Source organism: Mytilus edulis, chromosome 5 (genome assembly GCF_963676685.1).
Source record: "Mytilus edulis chromosome 5, xbMytEdul2.2, whole genome shotgun sequence".
Lineage (NCBI taxonomy): Eukaryota > Metazoa > Mollusca > Bivalvia > Mytilida > Mytilidae > Mytilus > Mytilus edulis.
In genome coordinates this window covers 14,945,444-14,961,885 of record NC_092348.1, presented here as the reverse complement: position 1 = coordinate 14,961,885, position 16,442 = coordinate 14,945,444, and the positions used below count along the sequence as shown (strand labels likewise).

General features: G+C 31.0%; 1 protein-coding gene across 3 annotated transcripts in view; it reads right to left on the bottom strand.

The window, feature by feature from the left end:
• LOC139523050 (breast cancer anti-estrogen resistance protein 1-like) overlaps positions 1–16,173 on the bottom strand; it is a 47,687-nt gene extending 31,514 nt beyond the window's left edge. The window contains exon 1 of one of the 3 annotated variants that reach the window (XM_071316805.1): positions 15,794–16,173. In XM_071316805.1, the coding sequence (XP_071172906.1) occupies positions 15,794–15,823 (30 nt within the window). In that variant the 5' untranslated portion in view covers positions 15,824–16,173. Of the gene's footprint in view, positions 1–528; positions 966–8,604; positions 8,759–15,793 lie in introns of those variants that run through there. The other 2 variants (XM_071316806.1, XM_071316804.1) reach the window with 2 other exon arrangements.
• Positions 16,174–16,442: the final 269 nt, after the last annotated feature.

Below are 16,442 nucleotides of genomic sequence, written 5' to 3'. Positions count from 1 at the left end.
ACTATAATCTTGTCTCTAATATGACAGTGCATGTAGAAGGAAGTGGGTCATATAACACTTTCATAGTATTTTGGCTCACCTTAAATTTCTCACCAATTATAGAGGTAGCTTAAATTATATATACCAGAAAATATATCACTAATTATGTAACTAGATATATTGACCACAGAAGAAATTACCTAAGACTGAGCAATTTTTCCAAATTTACCTCAGTTCATAAAATAAAATCACCATTTCCAATAATATTCCTAGGTCTGTTTAAGGTCAGTTCACTGATATGCTCTTTTCAATATATAACTCTTTTATTCTTTTTTTAAACCAAAAAGGTTTTTCTAAACCAGAGTTTAATATTGCGAATGTGAAAATTTTCCTCTGCCTATCATTGTAATATTTATGAACATGTCCTTATCTTGTCTGTCAGTGACAAAGACAAGTTTCACCATATTTATCACAAATACCCAAAAAATATTATGAAAATCTTGTCACCAAAAGAGTGAAAATATGTTTGATCAAATAGCGATTACAAACCTGCATGTTAACAGTTTCTCCTTGTTGAAGAATTTGACTTGGACTATGAGATCTGCACCTGTCCTTCATATTATAACATTATATAACGCACAAATTCAATTTTTCCACACCGTCACTTCAAATATTTTGATTTGTTTATATTGTAATGTTTATTTTATCCAGGTATTTAACCCAAATTATATATCCAGTATAGAAGAAAAATTCTCAAATCAAATCACTTTCAGAACATTACACTAAACATTCAATCATAACAAATTCACGTTAATAATTAGTTTCAAAAGTCAAATAATTAATAATCCACAATTAAAATCCATTTCAGGAGAAAAAATTTGACCACCTCCTCTTCCCAATATCATATAAATATAAGTGATCGTATTGCACTGTCTACCTTAGTTAAAGAGCCAACAAAATAATTTAACATGTGAGTGACTAACAACACAGATCTATAAATAGAACAGCCTACACATACACTGTACTATACAACACTTAACATTTCATATTAATGATCGATAGAAATTAAAATCTTTAAAATAGGAGAAAAAAATTACAAAGTACAAACAAATTGACTTTAATAAGTAGATCATAGTCTAGATTTGCCGAGGAATTTCATCACATTTCTTCCCCGTTTAGCCTTAAATTCATTCTCCTTTAATAATAAACCAGCTTGAGTTCACCTTGGTGTTCACAGTCCTGACAATAGCGACTCCTGACTCCTTCATTTAGTTTGCAGGGGAAGGGGCAGGGGCAGGGGCAGGGCCAGGGCACTATAAATCGTCTTTCTAGATATATTTTCAGTATTATTAAACAGATGATTGATTGATAAAATGTCTTGTGTGAGAACACTGATTCAATGTCCATACTATTACATGTATTTTCCTTTTTGTTTTAAGAAAACATTATATTCTAAACAAATGTAAAAAGTCATTTTCTAGCACTAAAATAAACTATTTCAATATTTGAAGGATTAATTATTTATAAGATACACAATGTGCTGTATGATATTTTAATGAATGACCAGATGTTCTTCATGTAGGAAATGTCAATTTTAATGTTAAAAAAAATAGACAATCTATAGATTTATAACAAGGTTTCATTTATGATTGGGATATTACAAAGTTAGAGCATTTTTACAAACATAAAGTTAATTTTATCAGACCAGCTAAAGACTATAAATTTGGAAAACAAAACCAAAATATGTAACTACATAAGAAGAAATGTTTCAAATGAGTATGTATAAAAAGATTTATCAAAATCTATTTGCAGGAGAATGTTTTAACTAAGTTTGCATTGTTTTTTCTCAGAACTAACAAATTTATGGAGTCATAATTTATCTTAAAGAATGCATAAATGTTGTAAGATAGATATTTGTTTTTTAAACAAATACAACATACACACATGTCTACCACATTTCCTGTTAGAGTTGCAGAGGCAATATAAAATCTGCACAAAACTTTGAAAGCACAACTGATTATATGTGACCTGACTTCCATGAAGTGACACAGATGTTCTTTCATGTTTCTCTGGAAAGTTAATACATGTACCTGAAATAATAGGGAATAACCGAATTTCCTGGTAGATACCAAATGAATAAGATCTTAGATGATACCAACATACATTATAATCTTAAAACTATCAATTAAACTATTTTCAGACAAATCAAGGCACATAAATCTTGAACTGTATTTAAACAGACAGTACACTTCACCTGCATTTAATAGTAAGTAATTATAACAATATTAATGATTCTAATAAATAAGGTCAAGAGAAAAGGTAAGTAATCATACTAAACAAGCTGTCATAAAAACACGTTTTGTTTCCATCACCAGATACAGGCCACATTCCACAATGCAATACATTTCAATGGTATTCATACATGTACATGCAATAATCCCAGACCTACAAAACTGTCACAATTTGTGGGGAATATTCCAACAGATTTATAGACAACACAAACAAGGCAACATACAAATATTAATAACATCTTCAAGAAAACAAAAGTGTGAAAAAAGGTGAAAAGATATCAAAGGAGCAACCAAAAACTGTAAGACAGTGAAACAGACAACACCATGATAAAAGACAAACACTACATGGAGAACCAATTCAAACCCATAAATGTCATAAAGTCAGCTCAGGTTTTCCAAAAATTCAGTGATTCATCCATCTTGTTGCTCATGTCAAGTAAAACTTTGGTGACAAGTTTCATTCTGTGATGTCACAGTTAAGGAAAAGAGAAGATTTTGACTACAAGTGAAGAATGTCTGTGATCTTGTTATATACCAATAGATATTTCCTGGCAGTCACCCAAAGCATGGTGGCATCCATAAACCTTTAGAAAGGTGAATATACAAGTATAACTGGAAAGACTGTTGTATTTCAGAGGTGGATAGAGAGAAGGATAAACACATGTTAAGTGGAAGGAAGAAAAGGTTAAATAAATGTTTAAGTTTTAGAGCAGTCTCTTGGGATTGTTTAATCCGCACTTACATTGTATTTAAAGTATTTACAACTTTATAGTTTAATCTATATTTATGGCTTTCCAAACATTTTGTTATAGTTGTACCTTAGATGACGATTATTTTAGGAATAGATTATTTTAGGAATCATGTGTACATGTCTTGGTCATGAAAAACCATATCATACAGATTTTATAAGTTGTAAGCATACAAGTAAGTGGACTAGAGTCACTTGGGTCACTATTTTCAGATCCAATTATGATTTGACAGAAGTTAAAATACACTGTCATCACATGTTCAAAAGTAAATAACTTGTGGTTAAAATTTTTATGTGAAACTATCTATTAAGATAAAAAAGATAAAAGTTTAACATTCAATAAAATTCTTTACATGGGTGTATTTACAGTTGAGTTCAAAGTTTACATTTCATTCTTGTAAATATTTGCTTTCCTCCTAACTGAGACCAATTGTACTTGTGTTGTATATTTGTATAGAACATATTGAAGCTATGTTTTCAAAGTTAAATATAAAATGTCTATAAAAAACGACTTGTTAACAACATGAACATTTTTGTTATTAGAAAAAGTCATGTTAATAAGTTAAGGTACATTTTAAAAGATCAATGTACAAGAATAACATGATTCAATTTGTATTTTTAGTCCTAATTGTTAAGTTTAAAGACGTTTTTGTTTAGTTTCAATCATTTTTGTTGTTGTTATTTAGGTTCATTTTTGGGGTGTTTTTTTTTCTTTCTTTTTTTTTGAGAGGGGGGGGGGGTCGGGATTGACCATGTACAAAATACATGAGTTCAGTATGAATTCATGCACGTGACATTCCCAACCAAAGTCGAGTAAAATCATAGAGATCCAAGTTTTATAGTCAAGTTTAGAGAATTGTTCATCCCTACAATATTTGTAAACAGCAAAGTCACATCAGGACATGTAAAAGACACTAGAAACAAAAGTACAACTTGACCAGTAGCAAAACACTGTAGTAAAACAAACATGTTTACTAGAGAGTGAAATTACAGGAAGTGTACTGTAATTATGGCTATTTACTGGCAGTCAAGAAATTATCTCTTAAGTATACGGAAAATGTCACTAGAGCACACTATATTAGTACACAAACATGAATGGATATATTGGGCGTGGGAAAAACTCAAGTGCTCTTCAAAAATAACACATGCTGTAGTCCTGTAGTCAGCTTGAGAAACAACTGACCACATGTATTCACTGACATGCCTCACAAAGAATGTATGGAATGTAACATTGTTGAACCTGCATCATCAGCATGTCAAAGTACGTAGAAATCAAGTACATGTATCAATATGCACAATCATTTAATTGGTTGCATATGAAACAGACATGAAACTGCATATGCACTTAGTCAAATGGTTAAAAGTGTGAACATTTTTAAATGATAGATTATCATGAATTTAAGTTATTAGTCAAGAAATCTGTGACCTACTCCCTTACATTTCATTGTGATATATTTTAAAGGTCATATAAGTAACTTGAACTTAACTGATATACATATATATATTTTGTATTGATTTATAGATAAAACTGTTCCAATTCAAAAGATGTCTGACCTAAAAAAACTTAATAAGTACCTTTTTAAATTGTTTCTCAATTCTACCGCAGACAGTCCTTAATTTGTACTTAGTAATCTTATTACCAGGAAAAAAGACTGTGTTTTAAATTATCTTTTTAATTCATTTTTCCAGTTATATGGTGTTCAAAACTTAAAATTGGTTAAGAAAAGACAGAATCAAGGTAACAGTAAGGAGCAAGATTATGTGCCCTGACAGGGTAAGAATCAGGGTCATCTGCTAACCCTCCATCACCCATCATGTGTTCTCCCCAGAATTTTCAAATAGCACCTTTGAAATTAGCATAGCACTGGTTTTCCCAAAAATTATAGCACAATGGTCCCTATATGTACTAAGACACTTTAACCTGAAGTGGAACAGACATATGGACCAAAGGACAAACGAAAGAACAGATTCAAAAACACAATGCTCATAAATGAGACACAAAAACTGAAAACTGACATTAAAAGTCAGTGGCAGATCCAGAACTTTTCCTAAGGGGGCCCGCTGACTGACCTAAAGGGGGGGGGGGGGCTCCAGTCATGCTTCAATGATTCCCTATATAATCAACCAAATTTTTCCCATAAAAAGGTTGGGGGCCCCAGGGCCCCACCCCTGGATCTGCCTGTGGAAGTTTATGAAAACAAATACTGTTTGAAATTCTCTTAACTGCAATTTTTGACTAAGCAATTACATTTTTATAGATCTAAACAACTTTCAAATTATTGGCCTGTGGTGATACATATTATTAAAGCTGCTGATTTTATAGTGTGTTACATATTGCTGTTATTCATTTTAAATTCACACTCCTAACAATGTACAACAAAGACATGTGAAAAAGAAAACTAGAGGGTCCAAGGACCCTGTGTCACTCACCTGATATTTTTATTTACAATTGTTGCATGATAAATGCAACTGTTGTACTGTCGTTTAGTTTCAGAGATATAATACTAAAAAGTGCATTTGAAACCTATGTTTTATTTCAGCCATGTGGGCAGGCAGGGTCATCATACACAGTGATTCCTGGATATCCTAGTGGTGATTTAAACCAAGTTTGTTTAAATTCAACAGTTGTTTCAGGGGAGAATTTTTGTAAAATTTATCTAACAAGAAATGCAAAGTAATGCATTAATTTGGTCAATAGGTGTTGAACCCCCCCCCCCCCATTTGCCAAAAAAAACAAAAAGGTAATAAAAAATTATCATATAAGGGCAATCTATCCTATTAATGATTTCTGCAAAAATTCAGTTGATTGTGCAAGGGTTGTATAGCCAGCTGAGGTCGTTAAAAACTGTCTTTCTTTTGTTGTTGCAGATAGATCTTGACCTGATAAGGAATTTTACCACATGTCAGATTTGCTCTAAATGCTTTGGTTTTTGAGTGATAAGCCAAAAACTGCATTTTACCCCTATGTTCTATTTTTAGCCATGGCAGCCATCTTGATTGGTTGGCCGGGTCACCAGACACAATTTTTAAACTAGATACCCCAATGATGATTGTGGCCAAGTTTGGTTTAATTTGGTACAGTAGTTTCAGAGGAGAAGATTTTTGTGAAAGATAACTAAGATTTACGAAAAATGGTTAAAAATTGACTATAAAGGGCAATAACTCCTAAAGGGGTCAACAGACCATTTTGGTCATGTTGACTTATTTGTAGATCTTACTTAGCTGAACATTTTTGCTGTTTACAGTTTATCTCTATCTATAATAATATTCAAGATAATAACCAAAAACAGCAAATTTCCTTAAAATTACCAATTCAGGGGCAGCAACCTATCAACGAGTTGTCCGATTCATCTCAAAATTTCAGGGCAGATAGATCTTGACCTGATAAACAATTTTACTACATGTCAGATTTGCTCTAAATGCTTCGGTTTTTGAGTGATAAGCCAAAAACTGCATTTTACCCCTATGTTCTATTTTTAGCCATGGCGGCCATCTTGGTTGGTTGGCCGGATCACCGGACACAATTTTTAAACTAGATACCCCAATGATGATTGTGGCCAAGTTTGGTTTAATTTGGTACAGTAGTTTCAGAGGAGAAGATTTTTGTAAAAGATAATTAAGATTTACGAAAAATGGTTAAAAATTGACTATAAAGGGCAATAACTTCTAAAGGGGTCAACAGACCATTTTGGTCATGTTGACTTATTTGTAGATCTTACTTTGTTGAACATTTTTGCTGTTCACAGTTTATCTCTATCTATAATAATATTCAAGATAATAACCAAAAACAGCAAAATATTCTCAAAATTACCAATTCAGGGGCAGCAACCTATCAACGGGTTGTCCGATTCATCTCAAAATTTCAGGGCAGATAGATCTTGACCTGATAAACAATTTTACCCCATGTCAGATTTGTTCTAAATGCTTTGGTTTTTGAGTTATAAGCCAAAAACTGCATTTTACCCCTATGTTCTATTTTTAGCCATGGCGGCCATCTTGGTTGGTTGGGCGGGTCACCGGACACAAATTTTAAACTAGATACCCCAATGATGATTATGGCCAAGTTTGGTCTAATTTGGTCCAGTAGTTTCAGAGGAGAAGATTTTTGTAAAAGTTAACGACGGACGACGACGACGACGACGGACGACGGACGACGGACGACGGACGCCGGACGCCAAGTGATGAGAAAAGCTCACTTGGCCCTTCGGGCCAGGTGAGCTAAAAAGAATATGTCACTTTGCAAAAAAGAATTTGAGCGAGTGCCAGCATATAGTACATTATACATCTTATTTTCTAAGTATGTCATCCCAATGACCTTTAATGGACTTGTCACGTCAAAAATTAAAATTGATGGAGAAAAAATTGCGGTAAATTTCATTCTAATCAAACTAAGTGTTCAGCCATTAAATAAGAAATAACAAAGGCCACCAAAAAATAAATATTAAGCTACATTAATCAGAAAATAAACTTGACCAATCAAAAAGATAACAAGGCAAGATGCCAAAGAAAGGAGTTACTGACCAGCCATCAAAATAGCCATCTGTCAACACACCATGATAACATCAAATGCTGTTAAAATTAATCTCTCCTCATCCTTGGGGTATTTTTAATGCCAGTGACCCATTCATTACAGAAATGAATGGTTATGATTTTCTATAAATGATTGATTATCGGGGAATATCCTCCCAATTGTTCTGATAATGTCTCCTGGATTACAGAAAAAAATATCACCTAAATGTGATACAGAAACAATCAAATTGGAGTTTTATGTTTTTTTGGCAAACAAATGTTTTTTTATGCTGTGAAAATTATACAATTAGTTAATGTTAAATTCTTTAGCTGGAGACAAAGTCAATGTCTCCTTTTTAAATGGTCGATTATAATATTAGTCATGGTGTAGTCAACCTTATCACCAAGCATAGGAACATACTGAATAAAATTGAGAATGGAAATGGGGAATGTGCTGTTAACTATTTAGTTTAGTAGTTTAGATATCATAGATTAGTCTATATAGTCTTTAGTTCTATTTGTATGTATCTTTGTATTTACAGTGACTTGGTGGGTTTAGATTAAAGTTGTACAAAGAACACTTCAGTCATTTATAGCCAGTTAACATGTGCCAAAGAGACAACAACCCGACCATAGAGCAGACAACAGCAGAAGGTCACCAACAGGTCTTCAATGAACCAATCTATAGGGATGTATTACAGCCCTTTATATTGTTATATTGTTGGGAGATGGTCAAAGACTTCCTTACTCAACTACTTCAAGTTAATATGAAAATCGCAAAATTTAAATCGCTGCAAAAAGGGATAGAAAGAGTGTAATGCAAAATAAAGTAAGGGCGAATATAAGTTGGTTTACAGTATATTACATGTATCTTAATAAGTTGTGCAAATAAAACACCATTATCATATACAGGAAAAATACAAAAATAACCATCATGCAAGTTACTGTGTGGCCCTACATGTCATGATTACAAGTTAGCATTTAGGTTGTTAGATACAGCTGTCTGCAAACCAAAATATACCTAGATGACATGTACAATGTATCAAAATAACCACTTCAAGCAATAACAACACATACCTGGTAATATGTGTATTCAAATGCCATCAATTTGCCAGCAGTAAAACTGAATAATATCCCTTCTAGAAGTATCTAATGCAGTTAAAAACAACACATTTTACTGCAGCAACAATTTATGTGTGCATGTACCTGTACAACTCTGTACTGTAGTAGTGCATGACTGCAGATTTATGTATAGATGGTCACAACACTGGTTAACATAACCAGTACACAGGAAATTTACAAAGTACAAAATAAATCATGTTCCAGATTTCAAGTTATGTTTCTTTATTAAATCAACTGAAATTAATTTGATAAAAGTCAAGGAACCATAAGGAATGACTTAAGACATTTGTGACAATCTTGTCTATCAAAAAAGCAATTATAAGAATACATTGAATATTGGTTTTCAAGGTTTTTTGTCTTACCCTCTTTCATGTTAAAATCTGATATCTTGAAGTTAACAAAACTTCATATATATCTTTATATCTTAATTCATAATTTTTAAAATATGAATATCATTTTTTTCATACCTTTTATATCATTTCTCATGTAATCAATATAAGGTAAATCATGAAAACCTACATTTTGAAAGGGAACAGTGTGAGTATCAAATAGGAACAAATTGTAAAAACATATATCACTTTGTTTTATCTGATGGTATAAGTCCTGTCTATTAAATACCACTTCTGGTAATTTAATAGCTTGACCCAAATATCTCATTAAATATGAACAAAGAACTGTTTTATCGGTATTCATTATAAATACATCAATCTTTAAGTTACCCTTTTATGTAATATCTCCCATTTCAAAAAACTGACAGCACGAAAAATTTACTTTGACATCTCTTTAAGTTCTCATGGCCACACCTTCACCCTCGAACAATACTCTTATTTTCCAAGTCAGCATTAATTCCGTTATTTCTAAACTTTGGTACCATAAAAATTAACACTTACAAAAGAGTTCCTAACTGTACAAATCAGTTGATCTATATTTAAGTTTTTTCAAAGGAGTCATAATTTATCTCTCATTTTGATAAAATACATATGATTTAATGAATTCCTACATACAAGATCATTTACTGATATTTTATTATAGTTACAACCAAAACCATACAATTGTACACCAATAACTATTCTTGCATTATATAAGTAGTCAATTCTATATTTCAATTTTCTCTTTACATGTATAGCAAAGGTTTTACATGATTTTTTAAACAAGGTTTCTGAAAGCATTGCATATGCAATGTCCCATACAGTCTGTATCATGTGTATTGTTAACATAAGTTGTGATTCCATCATGGAAATGATGTATGCCAATGTTAATACAATTGCAACTGCATACCAAATATCAATGACCTTTAATATGTACCACCAGTTCGTATCAAACCGGCTTATTAAAAACTTATATTTCTTAAACTGCCGCCAGAAACTATTGAGTGATGCTTTTTCAACTTTGTCCAGGTGACACAAACATCATTCAACTGGGATCAAATATAATCTGTAACCTCTATCAATATAATACATTCTATTAAACTCAAATAAATTGATTTAGGCATTAAAGAAAAAAAGTGGGGGAAACTGATATTTGCATGCAATTTTATGTCCAAAGGCAACAACGTCAGCAAAAATCAATTCACTCATTTGAAACCAAACTCAGTCTCTATCTCTATTAATATTTCCTATAGAAGGACTTTTATCAACCAATTATAGCTATTTTCTGATATTTTGCTTTGATCTGTGATAATTTTTCATATCTTGCTAATCTAATAATATGGGTTTTTTTCTCAGTGGAGTGAGAATGTATTACAACATGTGCCCTCGTCATTCACACAAATATGTAATTGTTCAGGGGTGGATTCAGCAGTTTTCAAAAGGGGGTTCCCAACCCAGGATAGAAAGGGGGTTCCAACCATATGTGCCCATTCAAATTCATTGATCATAAACAAAAAAGTGGGTTCCAACCCTCGGTACCCCCTCTATTTGCCTCATCTTTTTCAATTATACATGTATATTTTTACATTTAATCTAATTACTTTACATTTTATTGAACATGATCATGATGATAAATTCATTAAAAAAATTTCCAGTTCTAAATTATAGTCCAAATTCTATACACATTTTAAAATCTTTTATTACTGAAGTTGTCTTAAGCACCAAATATATTTATCCTCTACCAAAAACCTGTAACAAACTAACAACACAGCTATTGCAAATTGATACAAAAACAAACTGCTTTATCATTCAAATAAAATTAAAAGCCTTAAATCCTGTTATTGACAAATAAATGGTTGGTATATATGTATACATACAACAGTATACATACAACATGTATTTATATTATTTCTATGTATCATAATATGGTGTAATTTCATGATAACATGTATATAGTTGGCTGACAATATTTTCCAAAGATATGGAAATTAAAAATATTTATGATAAACATCATGTAGACTTGATCTTATCAACAAATGGGGATTTGTATTAAAAACACTCAACAATTTGTATCCACCTATCCATGAAATGTTAACAGACAGACCAATTATGGGATAAACTTTATCAGACATGTTTTTATTGCAATTTTATAGTCTTTATATTTGAATTGTGATGAACTTATCAGAACAAATCTTAATCATGAAATCTGAATTTGAATTTATAAATTATATATGGTTTTATAGATTTTGATACCTGGAAACAACAAAACCTGATTACAAATGATATTATCATAAATAAAACTTTTTTGAAAGGCAGCTTTATAACACTATGAAGTAATCAGCAGAACATAGTCCCACTATAAATTCCTTACAATTATCTAGAGAAAAAGTACATTATTTCCTACATTACCCTTGGATTAATTAATTGACAAACCACTTTCTGACACTCAAGCAATTACAATCTTGTTTTTTTCCTTATCCCATTCTGATACTCTAAACACATAAAGATAAACATGACCTTTAACATGAGGAGCTGGAAGATTGCTTATTTATTTACTTCTGAACCAGATAGACTGTTACAGCAAAACACTTTATAGAAACTGTGTAGCTGTCAATCTTTGAAACATTTTTTTTGTAGACTGTTACATCTCTGAATCATTTTTGAACCCTTGCCTCTACCCCATCATTGCCCTGTGCTTGCTAATAAACTAAAATTCTGTTGGTTTAATAGATATGTATTATACATGTACATGTATCATGAGCAGAACATGACAGTATCAACTTATCTACTTCAAGTCTTGTCAATCAAAATACAAAGTATTGTCTTGGGCTCCAATGCATCAAGCTAGAGTAGGGGATACATGAACTACTAAGTGAGACTTGTAAAAATAGAAAAGCAATTGGAGATGACAGTCATTTTAAAAGTTTTTTTATTTTTGTCATTTTTCAAGAAACCTGAAAAAAATTATTTTTGGTTGTCATTGTTAGTTTTCTGCTACTTAATTTTATCCTACAAAAAAATCTAAGAATAAGTACATGGCGATGCAGTTTGGTATTATTAAACATTGTAAATTTGTTATTCCTGCTATCTTTGGCTTTTATTCTATGCAATGAAATAATAAGAATTGAATTTAACAAAAAATATGATTTTGGTGTTTGTAGACAATTATATCTTCTGGTAACAGTGAAATCTAAATTAAGTCTTGTATCAAATAAACTTGCCTCCATTGATTCGTTACCAAATGTATGTCAAAATAAAATTTAGAATGAGACCTTTCAATTTAATCTGAGAAGTACACTTGTAAACTCATTGCAACAGCAAAATTTCTACTTTTAGCATTAAAAAGCCATGTAATAAAAGTCACAATGGACAATGTTCCTTTTCTCTCAGTTCCAATTCAATACTATAAGTAGAAAACAATTTCCTCCGGTAAATTGGTCTAGTTTCTATAAACATCAATTAATAAGGAAAATCTATTCAGCTCAATAACATAACCCTTACCACAAGAAACAGTTAGTGTAATGTGCCTATAACTATTGTATTGATTGTCTATCACATAGAAGGCTATAAAATAAACAGATATCTTCTTTATTTGTCCAATGATACTTTTATTTGTTCCTCAGGCATTCAAATAATGGTGTTTCAACAGTCAATTGTAGTAATAAAGCCCTAAATAGGTGGAAAAAAGTTATGGGCGACATTTAATTAACTTGATGTACATGTATGTTCATATCCTCTGACAAACTTAGTTGATGTTTATACTTTTTAAAAGTGATCAATATTGTACAGAACACTTGATTCTCTCAATTTTTAAAGCCAAATCCATGTTAAAGTTTCATGTACCACTTTATAATTTCAAACAAAACATGAGTACAACAGTTTGCTTGAAGCAAGATGTCCAAGTCCATGTGCAATGTCTAATGAACGTGTGTTCTCACTATTTTATCACAATCCTTTTCACTTGATTTGATTTTAGGTATTTTAACACTACTTTAAAGCGCCACTTTTGGGCTATTTTGTGGTGGTCAGTTTTTTTTTGGTGGAGGAAGCCGGACACCATACTTGACAACTTTTAACATGTTTAATACTTGTAAAAGGTACAAATTGAATTACCTTAATCTATTGCCTCAGTGTGATTCCTTCATATCTGAGAGGTGAACATACATGTACATTTTATACTGATCAGGTGTTATGAGATTAGTGGAAAATGGACTAAAGCAGTTGGAGGTAACACTGAGAGGTTACATACATTCTATGCTGACCAGGTGTTATAAGATTAGCGGAAAATGGACTTAGCAAAGGGAGGTCATAAAATGACTATCAACTCTTGAAATTTACACCTGCAATTTCTATTATCATTGAATTTTTAACTGTACATGTATTATGCTAAAATATTTAGGTAATACATGTACTGTACTTCTGCTGTTAATAAATGACTGCGTTTACGCCTAGTCCAAATAATTAATTTATTTAATTATTTAATTATTCTTGCGACAGTACACAATGTATATCATAATCCTAATCAAACTAAAAATGTAATATTTATCAAAATATTGAAACATCGTTTACTCTATCTTTTTTTGTAAATCTAATTAGAAGGCTCTGAAGCTAAAAGTACTTTTTATAAAATAATGTGGTATGATTTGTCTACTTTAGATGTCAATGGAGCCATACAGTAATAAAAGATGAAACACAGATTTCAAGGCATACAAATCTAAGTGAAATGTAAATTTTCCTTATAACGAGTTAACACTTTTTAAAAGTGATTTCCCTGGGTGCCATTTATGGTTAAATGCAACAGCAATTATGTTTTTCAGTTTTTCATTGTTTTTTAAGAACTAATGAATACTATTTAATATTATGTAATGTGACCAATTTACCAAAAGTTGCTTTTGTGAATAATTTAAAAAAAAGGTTGCTCAGAAGTCCATTTTTTTTAACTTCAATTAATTTGAAAATATATAGTTGTTCAAGTCACTTAAGTGGTTCAATTATGTAAAATGTAATGTTTACATGTAAACTGTAAAAATTTCAAAACATGTTTACATAACTTTAAAAGGATGTATATACCTGAGGTAAAATGCCTTTTCATTGGATGATTGATCACACAGACATCATAATTATGTACTATTAATCTTTATAAACCAATATAACTTATGGGTAAACACAAAACAGTGTTATTTAATATGTTGCATTTTTCCTGAAGTGACAAAATTTTCAAGTTTTGTATACGTTTGTCATTTTGTGTATATACATAATGTTGAGGGTAAATAAACAAACATTTAGGGCTACAGGTATATGAAAATAAGACAACAACCCATCAAAAATTTAATATTTCTAGAATAAACAACAAGATCTTCAACAAAAACAAGTTTCTACATGATTTTTTTTTTAAAAGAGATATTTCATGAATGCTTTATACAGTATATACATTGTATAAGGGCATACTACATTTGTAAATTAAAAAACAACCCAGGTAACCTGTAGAAAAACTACTTGTTTCAGATGAGGGTGAACACAAACATTTCTGTATAAACTTGGTTAACATGTTTTGTAGATGAATGAATGTACATTTGTACATTTTTATTATATAACTTATCTGTGGTGAAACAGTGGTTAATTGTAATATATGTTAAGTTGTCTTTAGTTTTTTTTCACAATATATGTTGTATCATGATTTATAAAATTGCAACTGTTCTGTTTATCAATTCCACATTCAGATGTTTTTAAACTACAGGAAAAGAAAAATATTCAAATAATCTGATGAATTAGTTTTTAAGATTTATAATTCATAAATTTTACATGAAATTTATGCACCAAAAAAAAATCTCCTAGATATCATTGCTTTTTTATGACCTCTAAATAATCAGTAACCTTGTAAAGGTTAGTTCTCGAGGAGTAGCTAGTTTCGACAAAACAAAATTCAAGAGAAAATTTTTCAAGAGACATAATAGTTTTTAAAACAAGTACAAATGCATCTACATGTACATAATGTACTGTATGGAATGTATGATTTCTGCTCAGTATATAAATCTATCGTTTAAAGTAGTAGTTTCTCAACCTGCTGGGGTAATCCAGTTCAATTACAAATATGTGACACAGTGTGTTTTTATATATATATAGCCAAAAAAGTAGACAGGAACATTAATTAGTTCTTTTAGATAGTCAGTGATCATGACTGTTCAATTATGAAACCAAGAAAAATGTACAAATTTATCTTAGCATACATACTAAAATTGCAAATGAAAGATTATTACAAAACTTTGCTTTTTCCAAATCACCTCAAAAAGATACTTTAAATGAAACAGTTACATTGTTTATAGATTTTTTAATATAAAGATATACAAATGTAGTACATGTAATCTGATGGCTTAATATAGACTTAAATAGAACAAACTTTGAATTCGCTGAATTGTATGAAGTTTGTAAATTGTAAGTATCAGCAACTTCATACACTTGTGTTTGTGATAACATTATCTGAAAAAAAGCAGGATGCAGACACATGTCACATTCTGTATGTACAGTTGTAAATGTACACATGTCAAAATGAAATACTGTTTTTAAATTAAAATCATTGTAGAGTAACGATGTATTTATAGATGTGATATTATTAATAAACATGCAACTTTTATTGAGTTTTTTTTTCTCGAATATGAAATCGACAATCCTTTGACTTTGTCTACAAAACTTTGGGAGATAATATCAAAATGGTTTGTACCACAGATGTCGGATATGACCACCAGCCCCCTTTTCAGATCAAATGTGTGAATTATTACCTTTCGAAAATCTGTAATTCTATTAAACATGTCTATTAGGATTGCAGGCTATACAATTCAACTGTGAACATAGTAATTGAGCTAAGATATGCGGTCCTTAACGTTGTTTCCAATATTGCAACCTGATCGGGACAGTCCGATACGCCGACAGGTACGCTTTTCTGTAACAATTCTGTGGGATCCTTTATTGGCAGTATACATTGATCACCACTTAATTAAGTCATTTTATGTAGCAAATTTAGCTTATATCCCTAAAATACTTGTGAATAAACCCTGAAAATCACCAGCTGTCTTCTATTTGTTTGCCTCGTTCCAAAACAAATTCTGTTGTGTAATTTCCGGATGTAAAACCGGAATATACAGGTAAAATATCCGTGTAAGCTATCAAGATCTTGACCCCTCAAGAGGCATATATACTCAAAATATAACAATCTCACAATGATTATAGCATAATATATCATTAAGGATACATTATAAGCGCAAAAGCACAGGCACTTGTCTCAGAAAATTTTTCCTATATACCTTAATTATATTAAGATATACAGTATAGGAAAAAAATTCTGAGCGTGTGCGCAAAATACAAACAATATGTCTGGTTGGACAAATTTATATATGTTAGCGTAATATTCACCAGGTATTTATAGTAAAT